At 41.5% G+C, this 18,000-nt stretch overlaps 1 protein-coding gene across 31 annotated transcripts in view; it reads left to right on the top strand.

The window, feature by feature from the left end:
- Positions 1 to 18,000, top strand: part of GABPB1 (GA binding protein transcription factor subunit beta 1) — an 81,690-nt gene that overhangs the window by 31,062 nt on the left and 32,628 nt on the right. For 26 of the 31 annotated variants that reach the window (XM_051822016.2, XM_051822015.2, XM_017348022.3 and 23 more), the window contains exon 2: positions 13,093 to 13,200. In XM_051822016.2, the coding sequence (XP_051677976.2) occupies positions 13,093 to 13,200 (108 nt within the window). Of the gene's footprint in view, positions 1 to 762; positions 2,142 to 6,400; positions 8,144 to 13,092; positions 13,201 to 18,000 lie in introns of those variants that run through there. The other 5 variants (XM_070054181.1, XM_008269020.4, XM_051822010.2 and 2 more) reach the window with 5 other exon arrangements.

Genomic DNA, 18,000 nt, shown 5'->3' with positions numbered 1-18,000 from the left:
CTATGCCATAGAGCCTGCCCCTCTCTGATAGTTTTTAGAGAAAAAGCCCATCCAGCCTCATAAAAGGGATGATTAATCAGATTCAGTTTCTAAAAGAATGTGTGTCTTATTTTAAAATGGTATAACAAGTGATCATTTTAAAAATTGTTAGTGGAGCCGGCGCCGCGGCTCACTAGGCTAATCCTCCGCCTTGCGGCGCCGGCACACCAGGTTCTAGTCCCAGTCGGGGCGCCGGATTCTGTCCCGGTTGCCCCTCTTCCAGGCCAGCTCTCTGCTGTGGCCCGGGAAGGCAGTGGAGGATGGCCCAAGTCCTTGGGCTCTGCACCCCATGGGAGACCAGGAGAAGCACCTGGCTCCTGCCATCGAATCAGCGCGGTGCACTGGCCGAAGCACGCTGGCCGGGGCAGCCATTGGAGGGTGAACCAACGGCAAAGGAAGACCTTTCTCTCTGTCTCTCTCACTGTCCACTCTGTCAACAACAACAACAAAAAAAGTTGTTAGTGGAGGTGACATTGAGGTATAATGGGTTAAGTCACCGCCTGCGATGCTGTCATCCCATTTTTGGCATGGGTTAGAGTCCCAGCTGCTCCACTTCTGACCCAGCTCCCTGCTCAATGTGCCTGGGAAAGCAGTAGAGGATGGTCTAAGTCCTTGAGCCCCTGTACTCACATGGGAGACCTGGATGAAGCTCCTGGCTCCTGGCTTTGGCCTGGCCAGCCTTGGTCATTGTGACCACTAGGGGAGTGAGCCAGTGGATGGAAGGTCTCTCTATCTTTCCTTCTCCCTGTCTAACTCTGCCTTTCAGATAAATAAAAATAAATCTTAGAAAAAAAAAAGGTGTTAGCGATACTGCATTTTTTGTTGGTACTGAGCCTTCAAACCTGGTGTGTCAGAGCCTACCTCAATTCTGACTAGCCACATTTCTATGTTTGGTACTCTGCGTGTATAGTTGCTACTGTTTTGGACAGCTCAGATCTGGAATACACTCATTTGAAGGCTTTAAACTCAGTTTGGTATTGATTTGATACACCGTCATTGAGGGTGGCCCTGATATGGCTTCATAATCTTGTTGCTGGTTACTAGATAAGTTCTGGCTTCCAGCCTGGATTTTTCTTTACTAACTTGGCAGGCCCAACAGTAATTCTGAGTGTCCCAAATGAAGTCTATATCTAAGCTTATTGATTGTGTTCACAATTTTCCCCTTTGACTCAGGAAACAGAATTGACCTCAGATTTTTGGGCAGTTAGTCTGTCAGTTTGAGTTGCTGCCACTGAACAGGATATGCAGGTGTTCTAGCTTTGTTTAATTATAAGAAATTACATCAAATCTGATTTAGGGATTCAGTAAATATTCTCTTAATTACAGACAGAAGGGATGGAGATACGGGCAGACTGTGGCAGAGGAAACATGTTACCAAAATCTTAAGGAAGGCCAACTGTATGTGTAGATGCAAAGAGGTAAAAGGAAATGAGAGATTTAGGAAGTAAAAGTGACAAGTCTTAATGATTGATTTGAATTTGTAGGTTCTGTGGTAAAGAAGGAGTCATAGAGAACTCTGGACAAGGGAACAAACCAGTGCTTGAACACTTAGAATTTTGAGATGCCATGGGATTTGCAGGTCCCTGGAGAGAGCGATGGACTAAAGATAGATTTGGAAGTCTTCACATAGTCATCACTAAGAAAGATAAAATCTGCTAAAGAAAGAATGTAAAGAAAGAAAAAAAGTTGAAAATGAAACACTGAGCAGTGTCAGTATTTCAGGGAAAAGATAAGGAACATACCATAAACTACCATCCTTATCTCCAACAATTTTATAATTTAGATAAGACACACCAACACAAGCTATTTGATGACAACTGAAAATTAGTGTAATTTGGTGCCAAGTTCTGGTGTAGCATCTCTGTGTCCTGTGTGGACAGAGATGGTAGTTAGTGTTTAGGCCAGGGAGTAGCATTTGTGGGGCATGCATTCGGTGGGAACATTTGGCCTGTAGTCGCTGGAAGGACCTGGGCTGTGGAATATCATCCAGAGATTGTGAACATGGACTGTGGAACAGCAGCCTTGATTCAGATCCCTATTAGCACTTTGATCTTCGACAGTGTGACCTTCTGTGCTTCAGTTTCCTCATCTATTAAATGCTGGTAATAATCATTCCTACCTGATGGTGTTTTAAGATTGAATGAATTAATAGACTACATAAATAAAGAAAAAAAATATGTTGGGCAGCTTCTCTCTGTAATACATGCTAAGGGTACTTCAAAAAATTCATGGAAATGTATATTATGAAAAAACTGCATGGAGTTCAAATTTTTTCACAAAAATAAATTTTTACTTTTTTTTCATACATTTTTCAAGTTGCTTTGTGTATAAATGTTAAATATATAAATATTACGTATGATCTTCATTTAATAATTGGCCAGTTAGTGAGTCAAATGAGGGCCTGTGTTTTGGACAGGATCTATATGCACTAGAGAAGGAAAAGTTTCCTTGAGTAGACATGTTCACTTCTGAAGGAAACAGATGATTGTTGTTTGTAAGGATTTATTTATTTGAAAGGTAGAATGACAGAGGGAGGGAGGGAGGGAGAGAGAGACTCTTCCATACACTGGTGTACTCCCCAAATGCCTCAACTGCTGGTTCTGGGCCAGGCCAAGGCAGGAGCAGGGAACTCCATCTGGGTCTTCCCACATGGGTGGCAGGAACTCAAGTAATGGAGCCATCATCCACTACTTTCTAGATGCTTTTTTTTTTTTTTTTTTTTTTTTTTTTTTAGCAGGAAACAGGATCAGAGTGCAGGTGGGACTCGATCTCAGGCACTCTGATATGGGATGCAGGCATCCCAAGTAGTGACTTAACCCACTGAGCCACAACACTTGGTCCTCCTTCTATATAAAGGCTCTTGTGATTATAATGGGCCCACTTGGATAATCCAGGCTATTCTTTTTATTTATTTATTTATTTATTTATTTATTTATTTATTTTTGACAGGCAGAGTGGACAGTGAGAGAGAGAGACAGAGAGAAAGGTCTTCCTTTGCCGTTTGTTCACCCTCCAATGGCCGCCGCGGCCGGTGCGCTGCGGCCGGCGCACCGTGCTGATCCGATGGCAGGAGCCAGGAGCCAGGTGCTTCTCCTGGTCTCCCATGGGGTGCAGGGCCCAAGCACCTGGGCCATCCTCCACTGCACTCCCTGGCCACAGCAGAGAGCTGTCCTGGAAGAGGGGCAACCGGGACAGAATCCGGCGCCCCGACTGGGACTAGAACCCGGTGTGCCGGCGCCGCTAGGTGGAGGATTAGCCTAGTAAGCCGCGGCGCCGGCTGAAGGCTATTCTTACAATCAAGAGACCATTAATCACATCAAGCTCCTTTTGCTAGGATATTCACAGCTATGGAGGATTAGGATCTAGACATCTTTGGGGAACCAAATTCAGTCTGCCACACGGCCAGTAAAAAGAATTTTTAAATCTCCATGTACTGACATAGATAAGTCATTGATAAAGGGATAAAATGAATATTGCATTATGTTTGAAAGATATGTTTTTCTTTTGTAGATCTATAAATATTTACAGATAAAATTAGGTGATGTCTTAGGGCTGGTGCTGCAGCAGAGTGGGTTAAAGCCACCGCCTGCAGAACCGGCATCCCATATGGGCCCTCGTTCAAGTGTCGGCTGCTCCAATTCCGATTCAGCTCCCTGGTAATGCACCTGGGAAAGTAAGGAGTATGGCCCAAGTATTTGGGCCCCTGTACCCATGTTGGAGACCCAGAGGAAGCTCCTGGCTCTTGGCTTCAGATTGGCTCAGCTGCAGCCATTTGCGGCCATTTGGGGAGTGAACCAGCATATGGAATTAGGTGTGAGAGATAAGTAATTAGGCGATTGCTATGAGAGAGTTTGTTATACTACTGTCTAAAAATTTTCCATAATAAGCTGGCGCCGCGGCTCACTAGGCTAATCCTCCACCTAGTGGCACCGGCACACCGGGTTCTAGTCCCAATCGGGGTGCCGGATTCTGTCCCGGTTGCCCCTCTTCCAGGCCAGCTCTCTGCTGTGACTAGGGAAGGCAGTGGAGGATGGCCCAAGTCCTTGGGCCCTGCACCCCATGGGAGACCAGGAGAAGCACCTGGCTCCTGGCTTCAGATCAGCGCGGTGCGCCGGCTGCAGCGCGCCAGCCGTGGCGGCCATTGGAGGGTGAACCAACGGCAAAAGGAAGACCTTTCTCTCTGTCTCTCTCACTGTCCACTCTGCCTGTCAAAAAAAAAAAAAAATTTCCATAATAAAAAGCAAAAATATAGACTGTACTGTTTCATTATGACATCTTAATTTCTTTTGTTGTTCGTAGTTGGGCACTTCTGTTTATCCTCTATTTTAAATAACATTACTATTAATGCATTTATCTGAATAGAACTACAAAGTCAAAAGATATGAACATTTTAAAGACTTCTGATGCATATTTAGTGCTAAATTGCTTGAAGAGGGGCATGTATTTAGGATGCCTGTTTCCCATATTGGCATGTCTGGATTTGAGTTTTGGCTCTGCTCCTGATTCCAGCTTCCTACTAATGTGCACCCTGGAAGGTAGCAGGTGTTGGTTCAAGTCCTAAGTTTACATACATTGGAGACTCAGATTGAATTCCTGGCTCCTGGATTTGCTCCTGGCTTTGGTGGCTTCAGCCTGGACCAGCCCCACTTGTTGTCAGCATTTGGCAAGAGAACCAATAGTTAGAAGTGAGCTCTGCCTTTCAACTAAATAAATAAATAATGCTTGATGATAAACTCTAGGAGAATGTTATTGGATATTTAATTGTATTCATTGCGCATAAGAATAATATAGCATGTTGATTCTAAAAAGTTCAATGTGAGCTAATTCAAGGTGTATTAAGTACATTATAATCTTAAATTTTGTTTTTATTCATATCCTTAGAGTGCTAATAGTAGTTTACAAGGAATTAGAGTTTTGCAATTTTATAGAACATTTTTTTAAAGATTTATTTTACTTTTTGAAAGACAAAGTTAGAGAGAGAGGTAGAGATAGAGAGAGAGGTCTTCCATCCACTGGTTCACTCTCCAGATGGTCACAATGGCCGGAGCTGTGCCAGTCTGAAGCCAGGAGCCAGGAGTTTCTTCCAGGTCTCCCATGTGGGTGCAGGGGCCCAAGCACTTGGGCCATCTTCTACTGCTATCCCAGGCCATAGCAGAGAGCTAGGTCGGAAGAGGAGCAGCTGGGAGTAGAACCGGCACCCATATGGGATGCTGGCGCTTAAGGCCAGGGCTTTAACCCACTGCACCACAGCACTGGCCCCTGTAGAGCATTTTTATGTCCACTGGATGTTATAATCCTCACAAAAACAACTCTATAAACTCAATTTTGGCAAGTCAAAATAAAGTCAGCTTTGAAATGTAGTAATTCTTATCACCACTAGATGGCCCTCTCAGTACGTACTTTTGAGCAAAAGTTGCAAGTCTGTAGATCTTACTTAAAATGAAAAGTAGTTTATAGTATATGTTTTAAAATATATATATATATCCAAGCAGCTTACACAATATGACACAGTGAAGTAGTCAAATGCTTGCACCTATGCATGAAATCACTGTGAATATGATAGCTGTACAGTTTCCTCTCTGTGCATTCCACATCCTTGATTCAATCCACCACAGATTGAGAAAGCTTGGAAAAGGAAATTTTTTCTGAGCTGAACAAGTACAGACCATTCTCCCCCTCCTCCTCAGTTGAGAAATGACAACTTTTTATACTTAAAGACTGATGTAAAACTATTATTGATCCTGTTAAAAGTCCAACATTTCAGTTGGAAATGAGGGTAAATATATTTACTCATTGATTGCTCTTTAGGTTTTCCAAAATACAACCCAAAAATACCCAGCATGCTTGTTTAGTTTCAGTTCCTGTGTACATGTTATATGCATTAGGGCTACATGGCAAATCATCATCATCATCATCATCATCATCATCATCATCTTTACCTTCACCCTTGGTTTTCACTGTATTTGATCATTGACAGTATTCTGTGGTGACACTATATTAGTGGTAATAAAAGGCTTTTAGACTCAGTGATGAATTCATCAGAACCTTCTCATCGACTGATGTTGCAGGCATTGATGCTTTTACAGCAGGAGACAGATAGGCCCTGTGAGAAACATTTGAGTCCTTTCTTTAGTTGAAACAGATATGGTTTGTGAATTTAGTATGCTTAGTTTGGGAATATTTGTTCTACTAAGCCAACACTTAACCAAAGATCTTTTTTTAAAAATTGTATTTATTTTATTTGTGAGGTAGAGTTACAGACGGTGAGAGGGAGAGACAGAGAGAAAGGTCTTCCATCCATTGGTTCACTCCCCAAATGGCTGCAACAGTGGAGCTGCGCCGATCCGAAGCCAGGAGCCAGGTGCTTCTTCCCAGTCTCCCACGTGGGTGCAGGGGCCCAAGGGCTTAGGCCATCCTCCACTTCCCTCCCGGGCCACAGCAGAGAGCTGGATTGGAAGTGGAGCAGTGGGGACTAGAACTGGCGGCCATATGGGATGCCGGTGCTGCAGGCAGAGGATTAACCTACTGTGCCAAGGTGTTGGCCCCAACCAGAATCTTAACCATCTAACAGAAGTAGTTGTTTTACTTTTCAGAGGATCTCCACTTAGACTTACAGCAGACTTATCAGAAACCCTACAGGCTAGGAGAGAATGGTGAGATATAGTCCAAGTCTTAAGATAAAAAAACTGTACCCCAGAATATTATACCCTGCAAAGCTCTAATTTGTGAATGAAGGTGAAATAAAGACCTTCTATAACAAACAGAAATTGAAAGAATTTGTCACCACCCGTCTAGTCCTGCGAAAGATGCTTAAGGATTTGTTGCACACTGAAACCTGATCATCAATATTAAAGAAGGTAAAGAAAGAAAATCTCTCAGTAAAAGATCAAAGGAAATTCAAACTATAAATTAGGAATAATTTTGGAAAAATGCAAGGCAAAGTCATTACTTATCAGTCGTCACCTTGAATGTAAATGGCTTCAGCTCCCCAGTTAAAAGACACAGACTGGCTGAATGGATTTAAAAACAAAACCCATCTATTTGCTGCCTAAAAAAACACATCTCAGTAACAAAGATGCATACAGACTGAAAGTGAAAGGATGGAAAAAGATATTCCATGCCAATAGAAACCAAAAAAGAGCTGGCCTTGCCATCTTAATATCAGACAAAAAAAAAAAAACTGTTAAAAGAGACAAAGAAGGGCACTTTTTAATGATTAAGGGATCAATTCAACAGGAAGATGTATATGCACCTAATTATAGGCCACCTGGGTATTTAAAAGAAATGTTAAGGGATTTAAATCAGTCTTGTACAACAAAAACAAAGCTGGAGGCATCACATTACCAGATTTCAAGACATACTACAGGGTAGTTATAATCAAAACAAACTGGTAATGGGACAAAAACAGATGGATAGACCAATGGAATAGAATAAAACATCAGAAATCAACCCAAACATCTACAACCAACTTATATATGATCAAGGAGCTAAAACCAATTCCTGGAGCAAGGATAGTCTATTCAACAAAGGGTGCTGGGAAAACTGGATTTCCACATGCAGAAGTATGAAGACCCCTACCTTACACCTTACACAAAAATCCACTCAACATGGATTAAAAATCTAAATCTATGACCTGACACAATCAAATTATTAGAGAACATCAGAGAAACCCTGCAAGATATAGGCACAGGCAAAGACTTTTTGAAAAAGACCCCAGAAGCACAGGCAGTCAAAGCCACAATTAACAACTGGGATCACATCAGATTGAGAATTTTCTTGTGGCAAAAGAAACAGGAAATTGAAGAGGCAAGCAACAGAATGGAAGAAATTATTTGCAAACTGTGCAGCTGATGAAGGATTACTAACCAGAATCTACAAAGTGATCAAGAAACTCCACAACAAAATAGACAACCCACTTAAGAGATGGGCCAAGGACTTAAACAGACATTTTTCAAAAGAAGAAATCCAAATGGTCAACAGACAGAAGAAAAAATGTTCAGGATCACTAACGATCAGTGAAATACAAATCAATACCACAATGAGGTTTTCATCTCACCCCAGTTAGAATGGCTTTCATAGAGAAATCAAGAAACAACAAATGCTGGTGAGGATGTGGGGAAAAAGGTACACTAATCCACTGTTGGTGGGAATGTAGTTGGTAAAGCCACTGTGGAAGACGGTTTGGAGAAACCTCAGAAATCTGAATGTAGCCCTACCATATGACCCAGCCATCCCACTCCTTGGAATTTACCCAAGGACAATGAAACTGGCAAATAAAAGTGATATCTGTACTTCCATGTTTATTGCAACTCAATTTACAATAGCCAAGACATGGAATCAATCTAAATGTCCATCAGCAGAAGACTGGATAAAGAAATTTTGGGATATGTACTCTATGGAATGCTAAACAGCAGTTAAAAAAAAAAGTGAAATCCGGTCATTTGCAACAAAATGGAGTAATTTGGAAAACATCATACTGAATGAAATAAGCCAGTCCCAAAGGGACAGATATCATATGTTCTCCCTGATCTGTGGCTTATTTAACTGAGCACCTAAAAGGAAACCTGTAAAAGCGAAACTGACACTATGAGAAGCAATGACTTGATCAGCCCTTGTCCTGACTGTCAAGGAATAGCTTACTATTTTATTCTTTATAGTATTTTCTTTTTCTACTTAATATCATTGGTTGAACTCTTAACACAAATTATTCTTAGTGTTTAAATCCAATTGAAAATTGATCCCTGTAAAAAATAAGAGTGTGGCCCGGGAAGGCAGTGGAGGATGGTCAAGTGCTTGGGCACCTGCAGCCACATGGGAGACCAGGAAGAAGCACCTGGCTCCTGGCTTCGGATTGGTGCAGCTCCGTCTGTAGTGGCCATTTGGGAAGTGAACCAACGGAAGGAATACCTTTTTTTCTGTCTCTCTCTCTCTCACTGTCTATAACTCTACCTGTCAAGTAATAATAATAAAAAAATAAGAGCGGGAATAAAGAGAGGGAGGTGATGTACATACAGTTTGGCACACATTTACACCTAACGGTAAAGCTAAAAACTTGCCATGGGACACCAAATCCTATTAAGTTGGCGGGTACTAATGCCATCGTACTAGTTAAAAGTGATCATTTTAAGTGCATAACTGATAATAAAGGTAGGAATAAGTGTCAAAGAGATAACATAAATAAGACCCAGTGTCTGCTAATCACAATGAGAGAATAATCTAACATGGGAAGCAGGCCACACAGCAGCCTTATAGAATGACAAATGCCCTAAACAGCACTCTGGCGTCAGAATCAGTCCTTAAGGCATTTGAATCTGGCTAAAAAACCCATGAGAGCATTTCAGACATGGAAAGCCAAGACACTGTGGCAAAAAATGTCCTACATGAAAGATCTCTGTGAGATCCCAGAGGAAAGAACGGGCCATCAAAGAAAGAGGTACCTTTCTCTGAAGGGAGGAGAGAACTTCCACTTTGACTATGGCCCTCTCTAAATAATGTCAGAGTTTGTGGGCTCAAAAGCCTTGGCAGCTCATGACAAGAGCCTTGGGTGATCACTGACATCATAAATAAGAGTGTCAATTGTTAAATCAACAGCAGGAGTCACTGTGCACTTGCTCCCCATGTAGGACCTCTGTCCTTAATGAGTTGTACTATGAAAATTAGCAGTAAAGTTTGTCTTCAAACAGTACTTTATACTTTGTATGTCTGTGTATGTGCAAACTGTTGAAATCTTTACTTAGTATAGAGTTGATCTTCTGTATATAAAAATAATTAAAAATGAATCTTAATGAAGAACATTTACATTGTATTATATAAGTGATCTGAAGATGATTTGCAGTATACAGCAGGATATGTACAGATTATATGGAGATACTACACCATTATATACAGGAGATGTGGGCATTTGCAAATACAAGGGATGTTCATATATGAGTGTTATGTTGATGAAATATACTCCAAAGTGACATTGACACTGATGACATAGTTTTCCAAAATAATAATTTAAAAAATTTCTGAATAAAATCAATAGGTTTAGAGTTTGGTTGCATTCTGGAAATTTTGGGATACATTAACACTGAAAAAAAAATACATTTTGCTTACTTGTTGGCTTTCAGTCTTGGATATATTAAGGGAATTTTTGAAAGTCCTCTAGAACATGTGACAGTTCTCTGCCATACACAATTGTTTCCAGCATTGCTGGACAGCTAGGATCCCTGGAACTTGCCCATTAAATGCTACTAGAGCTTCCCTACCCTTGATCCCCAAATTGCCTCTGTAAGTATACCTAGGGTCCTCTGAGGGGCAGTGCTGCTACTGCTGGGAACCACTGATTCCTGGGTATCCAGATTGCTTATAAGGCTGTTTGCTCATAAGTGTCCTCTGTCCTTTTTTTTTTTTTTTTTTTTTTTTTTTTTTTTTTTTGCATTTTTTTTAACTTTTATTGAATGAATATAGATTTCCAAAGTACAGCTTATGGACTACATTGGCTTCCCCCTCCCCCCGATGATTTCCCTCCCACCCACAACCCTCCCCTTTCCCATTCTCTCTCCCCTTCCATTCATACCAAGATTCATTTTCAATTTTCTATATATACAGAAGATCAGTTTAGTATACATTAAGTAAAGATTTCAACAGTTTCCACCCACATAGAAACACAAAGTGAAAAATACTGTTTGAGTACTCGTTATAGCATTAAATCTCAATGTACAGCACATTAAGGACAGAGATCCTACATGAGGAGTAAGTGCACAGTGACTCCTGTTGTTGACTTTACAAATTGACACTCCTGTTTATGGCATCAGTAATCTCCCTATGCTCCAGTCATGAGTTTCCAAGGCTATGGAAGCCTTTTGAGTTCTCCGACTGTTATCTTATTTAGACAAGGTCATAGTCAAAGTGGAAGTTCTCTCCTCCCTTCAGAGAAAGGTACCTCCTTCTTTGAAGACCTGTTCTTTCCACTGGGATCTCACTCACAGAGATCTTTCATTTAGGTTTTTTTTTTTTTTGACAGAGTGGACAGTGAGAGAGAGAGACTGAGAGAAAGGTCTTCCTTTGCCGTTGGTTCACCCTCCAATGGCCGCCGTGGCCAGCGCGTTGCGGCCGGCGCACCGTGCTGATCCGATGGCAGGAGCCAGGTGTTTCTCCTGGTCTCCCATGGGGTGCAGGGCCAAGGACTTGGGCAATCCTCCACTGCACTCCCTGGCCATAGCAGAGAGCTGGCCTGGAAGAGGGGCAACCGGGACAGAATCCAGTGCCCCGACCGGGACTAGAACCCGGTGTGCCGTCGCTGCAAGGCGGAGGATTAGCCTAGTGAGCCGCAGCGCCAGCTGATTCAGCTCTTTCTTTACCTGTGAACTTCTGTCAGAATCTTTTTTTTCTGATGCACATGAGGGCACTTAAAATAATAATGTGGAAATACACTTTCTTTAATTCTGTTATCCATGAACTTTTTGAAGAATCTTATTCAAAGAGACACACCACTCTTTAGGCTGGGACAGTAGCCTTTTCAGCTATCTTGATTTCAAAATAAGATGTAATTTTTCTAGCTTCTTAATGAGCCCTGTACTATATTTGTGATGCTTTTAGTGTTTTTTCAGTATGGAATGTGAATTGTACCCTTTCCGGAAGAACTTAAATGTGCACTGCATATACAAGGCTAGAAAACACTGATTTTAAAATTCTGAGCACATTTACTATTTCACACACAAAATTATTGTAGGTTTTGTCGCTCCCCCTCTTCGTGGAGGAGCAACACAGGACCCTGCGCTGTTCTTTCGTCTGCTCGGCCCTCCCCGGGTTTGCTGCTGGTTCTTCCCGGGTTGGCTACTATCCCTTCCACCTCCGTGGAAGGGCAGTTCCCCCTGGCCACATTCCCCACTTCCGCAGGGGAGCGGCACACCGCCGGCTGGCTTTCTCAGGGGCTGCACAGGTGTTCCCCTTAGATGTTCCTCTTAGATGTTCCTTGGTGCATGATGTCTCTCTCCTCCTTTATAGTCCTCCTCCGCCAATCCTAACTCGGCTGCCCACACGCCGAGTACGCTGCTCTCCTCCAATCAGGAGCAAGTCCTACTGTTTATTGGTTGAACTGGAGGCAGCTGTGCGGAAGCTGTTTACTTCTCTCCCAGCGCCATATTGTGGGAGAGCAGATGCATAGAATAAGTCTTAATTCCAGTAACTCAGTCCAGTCCGGGCTGCTCCCCACAGGTTTCTTTCTTGAAAACATAATAATACCAAAAAGAGAGATTCATGACAGCAATCATAACATGGAAAGAATGGTATATTATTATTCACATGGTATGATTCAATGAAACTTCAGTGAAGCAGTATTGATATATACCAAATGACATGCCATCCTCACAGTTTTTATATTCTGTGTTAGCTTACACAAACATGAGAAAATTTATGACATTGTCTGAGTTTGGCTTATTTCATTTAGTATAATGATTTCTAGTTCTATCCATTTTGTTGCAAGTGCAGAATTTTATTTTTTTATGCCAGAGTAATATTCCATCATCTATATATACCACATTTTTTTACCCAGTCATCAGCAAAGATTCCCAGTCTTTGCTATTGTGAATTGAGCTGCTATACATATGGCAGTATAGGTAACTCTTTGGTATGCTGATTTTATATTCTTTGGATATATTCCCAGGAGTGGGATAGCTGGGTGATAGGGTAGATGTATTTTATGGTAGATTTAGTTTGGTTTGTACAACTAACAGAGGATAGTGGCTTGACAATATTTACTTTTATGGATTTTTTTTTTTATTTTGATGGACCTCCTGCAGTGAAAACAATTAGTTGCCAGTTTTAGATTTTAGACCAACTTTTCTCTGCTGAGAATTTCTTTTATCAACTACATTTGAAGAAATCAAACTTGTTTTATTCCAAAAATCCAAATATAAGTTGCTTTTCTGTGATCTGTAGTTGTAGATCAATTGTAACACAGCCTTTTGAAGGGATACTCTAGAATTGACTGCTAAGGTAGCGGTGGAAAGTCGTGTCATAATATCTAAATGGAGATTTTGATGTTTAGTTCATCTGTGTTTTATTTAGATGTCCCTGGTAGATTTGGGAAAGAAGCTTTTAGAAGCAGCGCGAGCAGGTCAAGATGATGAAGTTCGTATTTTGATGGCAAATGGAGCTCCTTTTACTACAGACTGGGTAATGATTTTAATGTTGTGGTGTTTGTTGTTCTCACTTTTTACTTTTTCCAGATAAAAATTTAGCATTGTGTTTATAAGTGGTAAAAAATTAATGTTTTTGCAAATTTGTTTGCTATTTTAGAATCTTTTAAATTGAATGAGCTATATGATTTTCTTTGATATCAGATAGCCTCTTCTAAATGTTCTTTACACAAAGAGTTTTTGTTTCAACATACTAGTGTGGGATGAATATAAAAGAAAGTTGCTTGGGTTTTAACTTAAAGGTTATAAAAAAGCACAGGTAGAACTTACAATTTAGAAGGTAAGAGGTATGGATTACAGTTATAATCTCCTAAAAAGAAAAGATTTGTTTTTCAGTCAGTAGTTGTAAAACTGTTGTAAACATGACCTAACAGGAAGAAAGGAATGGAAATAAGTTACTGGTAATTACAGAAGACAATAGTGGGAAGGCAAAAAACATAACCGTTTAATTCTAGCAAGAAATCAAAAGGAATGATCTTAGAAACATGGAGGACTAGGAATCTGGATTAACTCTCCCACTGGTGACAAATAAAAATACTGGGTTTTTAATTTTTTTGTTTTTTACTTGTTTTCCCTTACATTTTTATTATGGAAAATTTTATACAAATAGCAGCTCCTGCATTTCTTTAATCTAACTTCAAAAGTTGTCAAATTGTGGTGAATCTTGTTTCCTCCAGAACTTCATCTACCTTCTTTCTCTACTATTTTAAAGTAAATTCTTGGGGCCGGCATTGTGGTGCAGTGGGTTAAGCCACTGCCTGTGATGTTAGCATCCTATATGGACACTTGTTTGAGTCCTGGCTGCTCCACTTCCAATCTAGCTTCCTACTAATGTGCCTGGGAAAGCAGCAGAAAATAGCCGCTTAATGGGCGATCTGGATGCAGTTCTAGGGTCCTGTCTTAGGCCTGGCCCAGCTCTGGCTGTTGCAGTCATCTGGGGAGTAAACCAGCAGAGGGAAGAGCTCTCTATCTGTCTTTCCCCCTCTTTTTGTGATTCTGCCTTTCAAATAAAAGAAAGAGTTTATAGAGAAGGAAAGAGAGACAGATCTTCCATCTGCTGGTCTACTTGCCAAATGGCTAGAAATAGCCAAGGCTAGGCCAGGCTGAAGCCAAGAGCCAGGAGCTTCCTCTGAGTCTCCCATGTGATGCAGGGGCCCAAGCACTTTGGCCATCCTCTGCTGCTTTCCCAGACACAGCAGAAAGCTGGACTAAAAGTTGAATAGCCAGTACCACAAATGGGTGTCCATATAGGGTGCCAGTGCCGCAGGTGGAAGCTTAACCCCCTATGCCACAGTGTTGTCCCTCAAATAAATAAATCCTTAAAAAAAACAAAAAACAGAAAACAAAAACAAAAACAAAAAAAAACCAGTAATGGGAGTGGTATATCAGGAGATGGCGCATATAATCGAAGAAAAAAAAAGTAAATTCTTGGAACCATTTCATTTTATTCATAACTATTTCAATATATAACATATCTTTAAAAGATAAAGACTTTTTTATAAACTGTTTTAAATAAAATAATTTAAAATTTTAAAATAGATATTTATTTTCATTTTATTTGAACAGCAAAGAGAAAGAATGACAGATAGAGAGAGATCTTCCATCTGCTGTGTTCACTCCGAGTGCCCACAACAGCCAGGAGCCAGGAGCCTGGAACTCAATCTGGGTCTCCCATGTGGGTGATAGAGACCTGTACTTGAGCTATTACCTGCTGCCTCCCAGAATGAGAATTAGCAGGCAGGGGCCAGCACTGTGGTGTAGTGGGCAAAGCCACCGCCTACAGTGCTGGCATCCCTTATGAGCACCGTATCAAGTCCCGGCTGCTCCACTTCCAATCCAGCTCTCTGCTATGGCCTGGGAAAGCAGTAGAAGATGGCCCAAGTCCTTGGGCCCCTGCACCTACGTGGGAGACCTGGAGGAAGCTCCTGGCTCCTGGCTTCAGATCAGTGCATCTCCAACTGTTGAGGCCAACTGGGGAGTGAACCAGTGGATGGAAGACCTCTCTCTCTCTCTCTGCCTCTCCTTCTCTCTGTAACTCTGCCTTTCAAATAAATAAATAAATCTTAAAAACAACAACAACAAAAAAGAATTAGCTGGATTGGAAGCTGGTAGCTGACAACTGAACCAGGCATTACAATATAGGTTGTTGGCATCCCAAGTAGTGGGTTAAACCAAACACCTACCCCAAAGAAAATCTTTTTAAGTGCATTGCTGAGTTAGAAAGAAAATGATTATCAGCCTGAAAAACTAAGTGAATGCTGGAAAGCAGAGAAAATTTACCCTAAGAAAATTTGCTGACCTCTTATTTGCTTATTGGTTTTCCCACCTCGTTGTCATAGGATACTGAAGACAAAAACCTGAAACTACTCAGGTTGAAAGGTCCAATAAGAGGCCCCTTCCTCATAATTTTGCATTCTCACAGAGTTGCATCTTCAGCTTAAGAGTAAACCAGAAATATGCCTTCCCTCCTCCTACTTATACCTTCCCCCACCCCTGTTGCTAGTAAACTGAAATGACCTGGCTTGAACCAAGGCGTTGAATGGAGAGAGGAAAAGATTTGTTGATGAGAATTTGGAATCACAAGGTACCTCTTCCACAGTTTGCATCCTGAACTCAAATACCTGCTTATTCTAAAAAACCGAGAATTGAGAAATGTAGCTGAAGTGATTTTGGGACCGGGGGTTACCCTATGTTCCCCGAAAAAGCAAATGCATGTCCTTTCTGGAGGAACCTATCTGCATACCTAGGCTTCATGTACTCAAATGAAATTCTGAGAAATGAGCAGTCAAAAATAATTATGTGCACAAACACAAAGCAACTTAAACAGTAATCCACTGAAACAGCTAGCAACAGAAGCAGACCAACAAGGGCTCTAGATAAGATTTAAAAATTTTTTTTGGTTTATTTATTTGCGAGGAGGGGGAGAGAGAGACAGAGTCAGAGAGAAAGAGAAAGAGATGGATATAAGGAGCTTCTATCTGCTGATTATTCCTCACATGCCTGTAATGGCCACGGCTGGGGGCTGACCTGAAAGCCAGGAGTCAGGAATGCGATCCAGGTAACATGAGTGGCAGGAACTTAATTGCTTGAGCTGTCACTGCTTCCCAGGGTCTGCATTAGCAGGAAGCTAGAATGAGGAGTAGGAGCCAGAGCTTGGCATCTGACCCAGGTACTTTGATATGGGAAGTGGGTGTTTTAACTGCTAAGCTAAACAGCAGCTTAAAGATAAGATTTTAATAATAGATTAGAAACAACTGAAGAGGAAACTAGTAGGCTGAAAGATAAGATGAAGAAAATGATACAGAGTGCAACACAGACAAGAATTTAAGAGTCATGAAAGAGAGCCTGAGAAATCTAACGTGTATCTAATCATAGGTCAACAGAAAGAGTGAGAATAAGAATGAGATCATTTGAACAGGTAATTGCTGAAAATTTTCTGGAGCTGATAAAAGATGGCAGCTACAGTCACTACAGTCAACCACAGTCACTGAACAAATTTCCAGCAATGTCAGTTTTTTACAGATCCATATGAAGATACATCATGGTGACAGAAAGATCTTAAGAAAGATTAATATGTATAATATGTAAGAAATTCCCTTGGATCAGTTAGAAAAAGAGAGATGAGGCAATAGAATGTTGGGCAAATGACTTGATATGGTACCTTACCAAAGAGAAAATTTGAGTGGCCAATGAACATGAAAGGATGTTCCATTACATTAATACTTTTTTTTTCTTTTTTCTCTTTTCTTTCTTTCTTTCTTTTTTTTTTTTTTTTAATTTTTTGACAGGCAGAGTGGACAGTGAGAGAGAGAGACAGAGAAAAAGGTCTCCCTTTTCCGTTGGTTCACCCTTCAATGGCCGCTGTGGCCAGCGTGCTGCGGCCGGCGCACCACGCTGATCCGATGGCAGGAGCCAGGTACTTCTCCTGGTCTCCCATGGGGTGCAGGGCCCAAGCACTTGGGCCATCCTCCACTGCACTCCCTGGCTACAGCAGAGAGCTGGCCTGGAAGAGGGGCAACCTGGACAGAATCCGGCACCCCGACCAGGACTAGAACCCGGTGTGCCGGCACCGCAAGTTGGAGGATTAGCCTAGTGAGCCGCGGCGCCGGCCTCCATTACATTAATACTTAAGGCAAATGCAAAGTACTCATGAAATACTATTGCATATCCATAAGATTAGTTTAAAAAAATATTCTGGCAGCACCAAACCTTGGTGAGGAGATGGTGAAGTGGGGAATCTCAAACACTTTTAGTGGAAGTATGAATTGTTGTACTCATTTTGGAGGGTAGTTTGGCAGTACCTAGTAAATTTGAACTTAATAATACTCTGTGACAGCAGTTGAACTTTTAAAAATATTCCTGGGGCTGACATTCTGGTGTAGCGGGTTAAGCTGCCACTTGCAATGCTGGCATCCCATATGGGCACTGGTTTGAGTCCCAACTGCTTCACTTCTGGTTCAATTCTCTGTTGATGTGACTGGAAAGGTAGAAGAAGATGACCCAAGTCCTTGGGCCTCTGCACCTATGTGGGAGACCTAGATGAAGCTCCTGGCTTTGGCCTGGCCCAGCCCTGGCTGTTGCTTCCATTTGGGGAGTGAACCAGCAGATGGAAGATATATCTCTCTGTTTCTATGTAGCTCTGCCTTTAAAATAGATAAAATAAATCTTTTTTTTTTTTTTTTATTTTTGACAGGCAGAGTGGACAGTGAGAGAGAGACAGAGAGAAAGGTCTTCCGTTGCCGTTGATTCACCCTCCAATGGCCGCCGCTGCAGCCGG

This window comes from Oryctolagus cuniculus, chromosome 12, assembly GCF_964237555.1.
Source record: "Oryctolagus cuniculus chromosome 12, mOryCun1.1, whole genome shotgun sequence".
NCBI classification, from domain to species: domain Eukaryota; kingdom Metazoa; phylum Chordata; class Mammalia; order Lagomorpha; family Leporidae; genus Oryctolagus; species Oryctolagus cuniculus.
The sequence above is the reverse complement of the archived record's forward strand: the minus strand, read 5'-3'. Positions and strand labels throughout refer to the sequence as shown.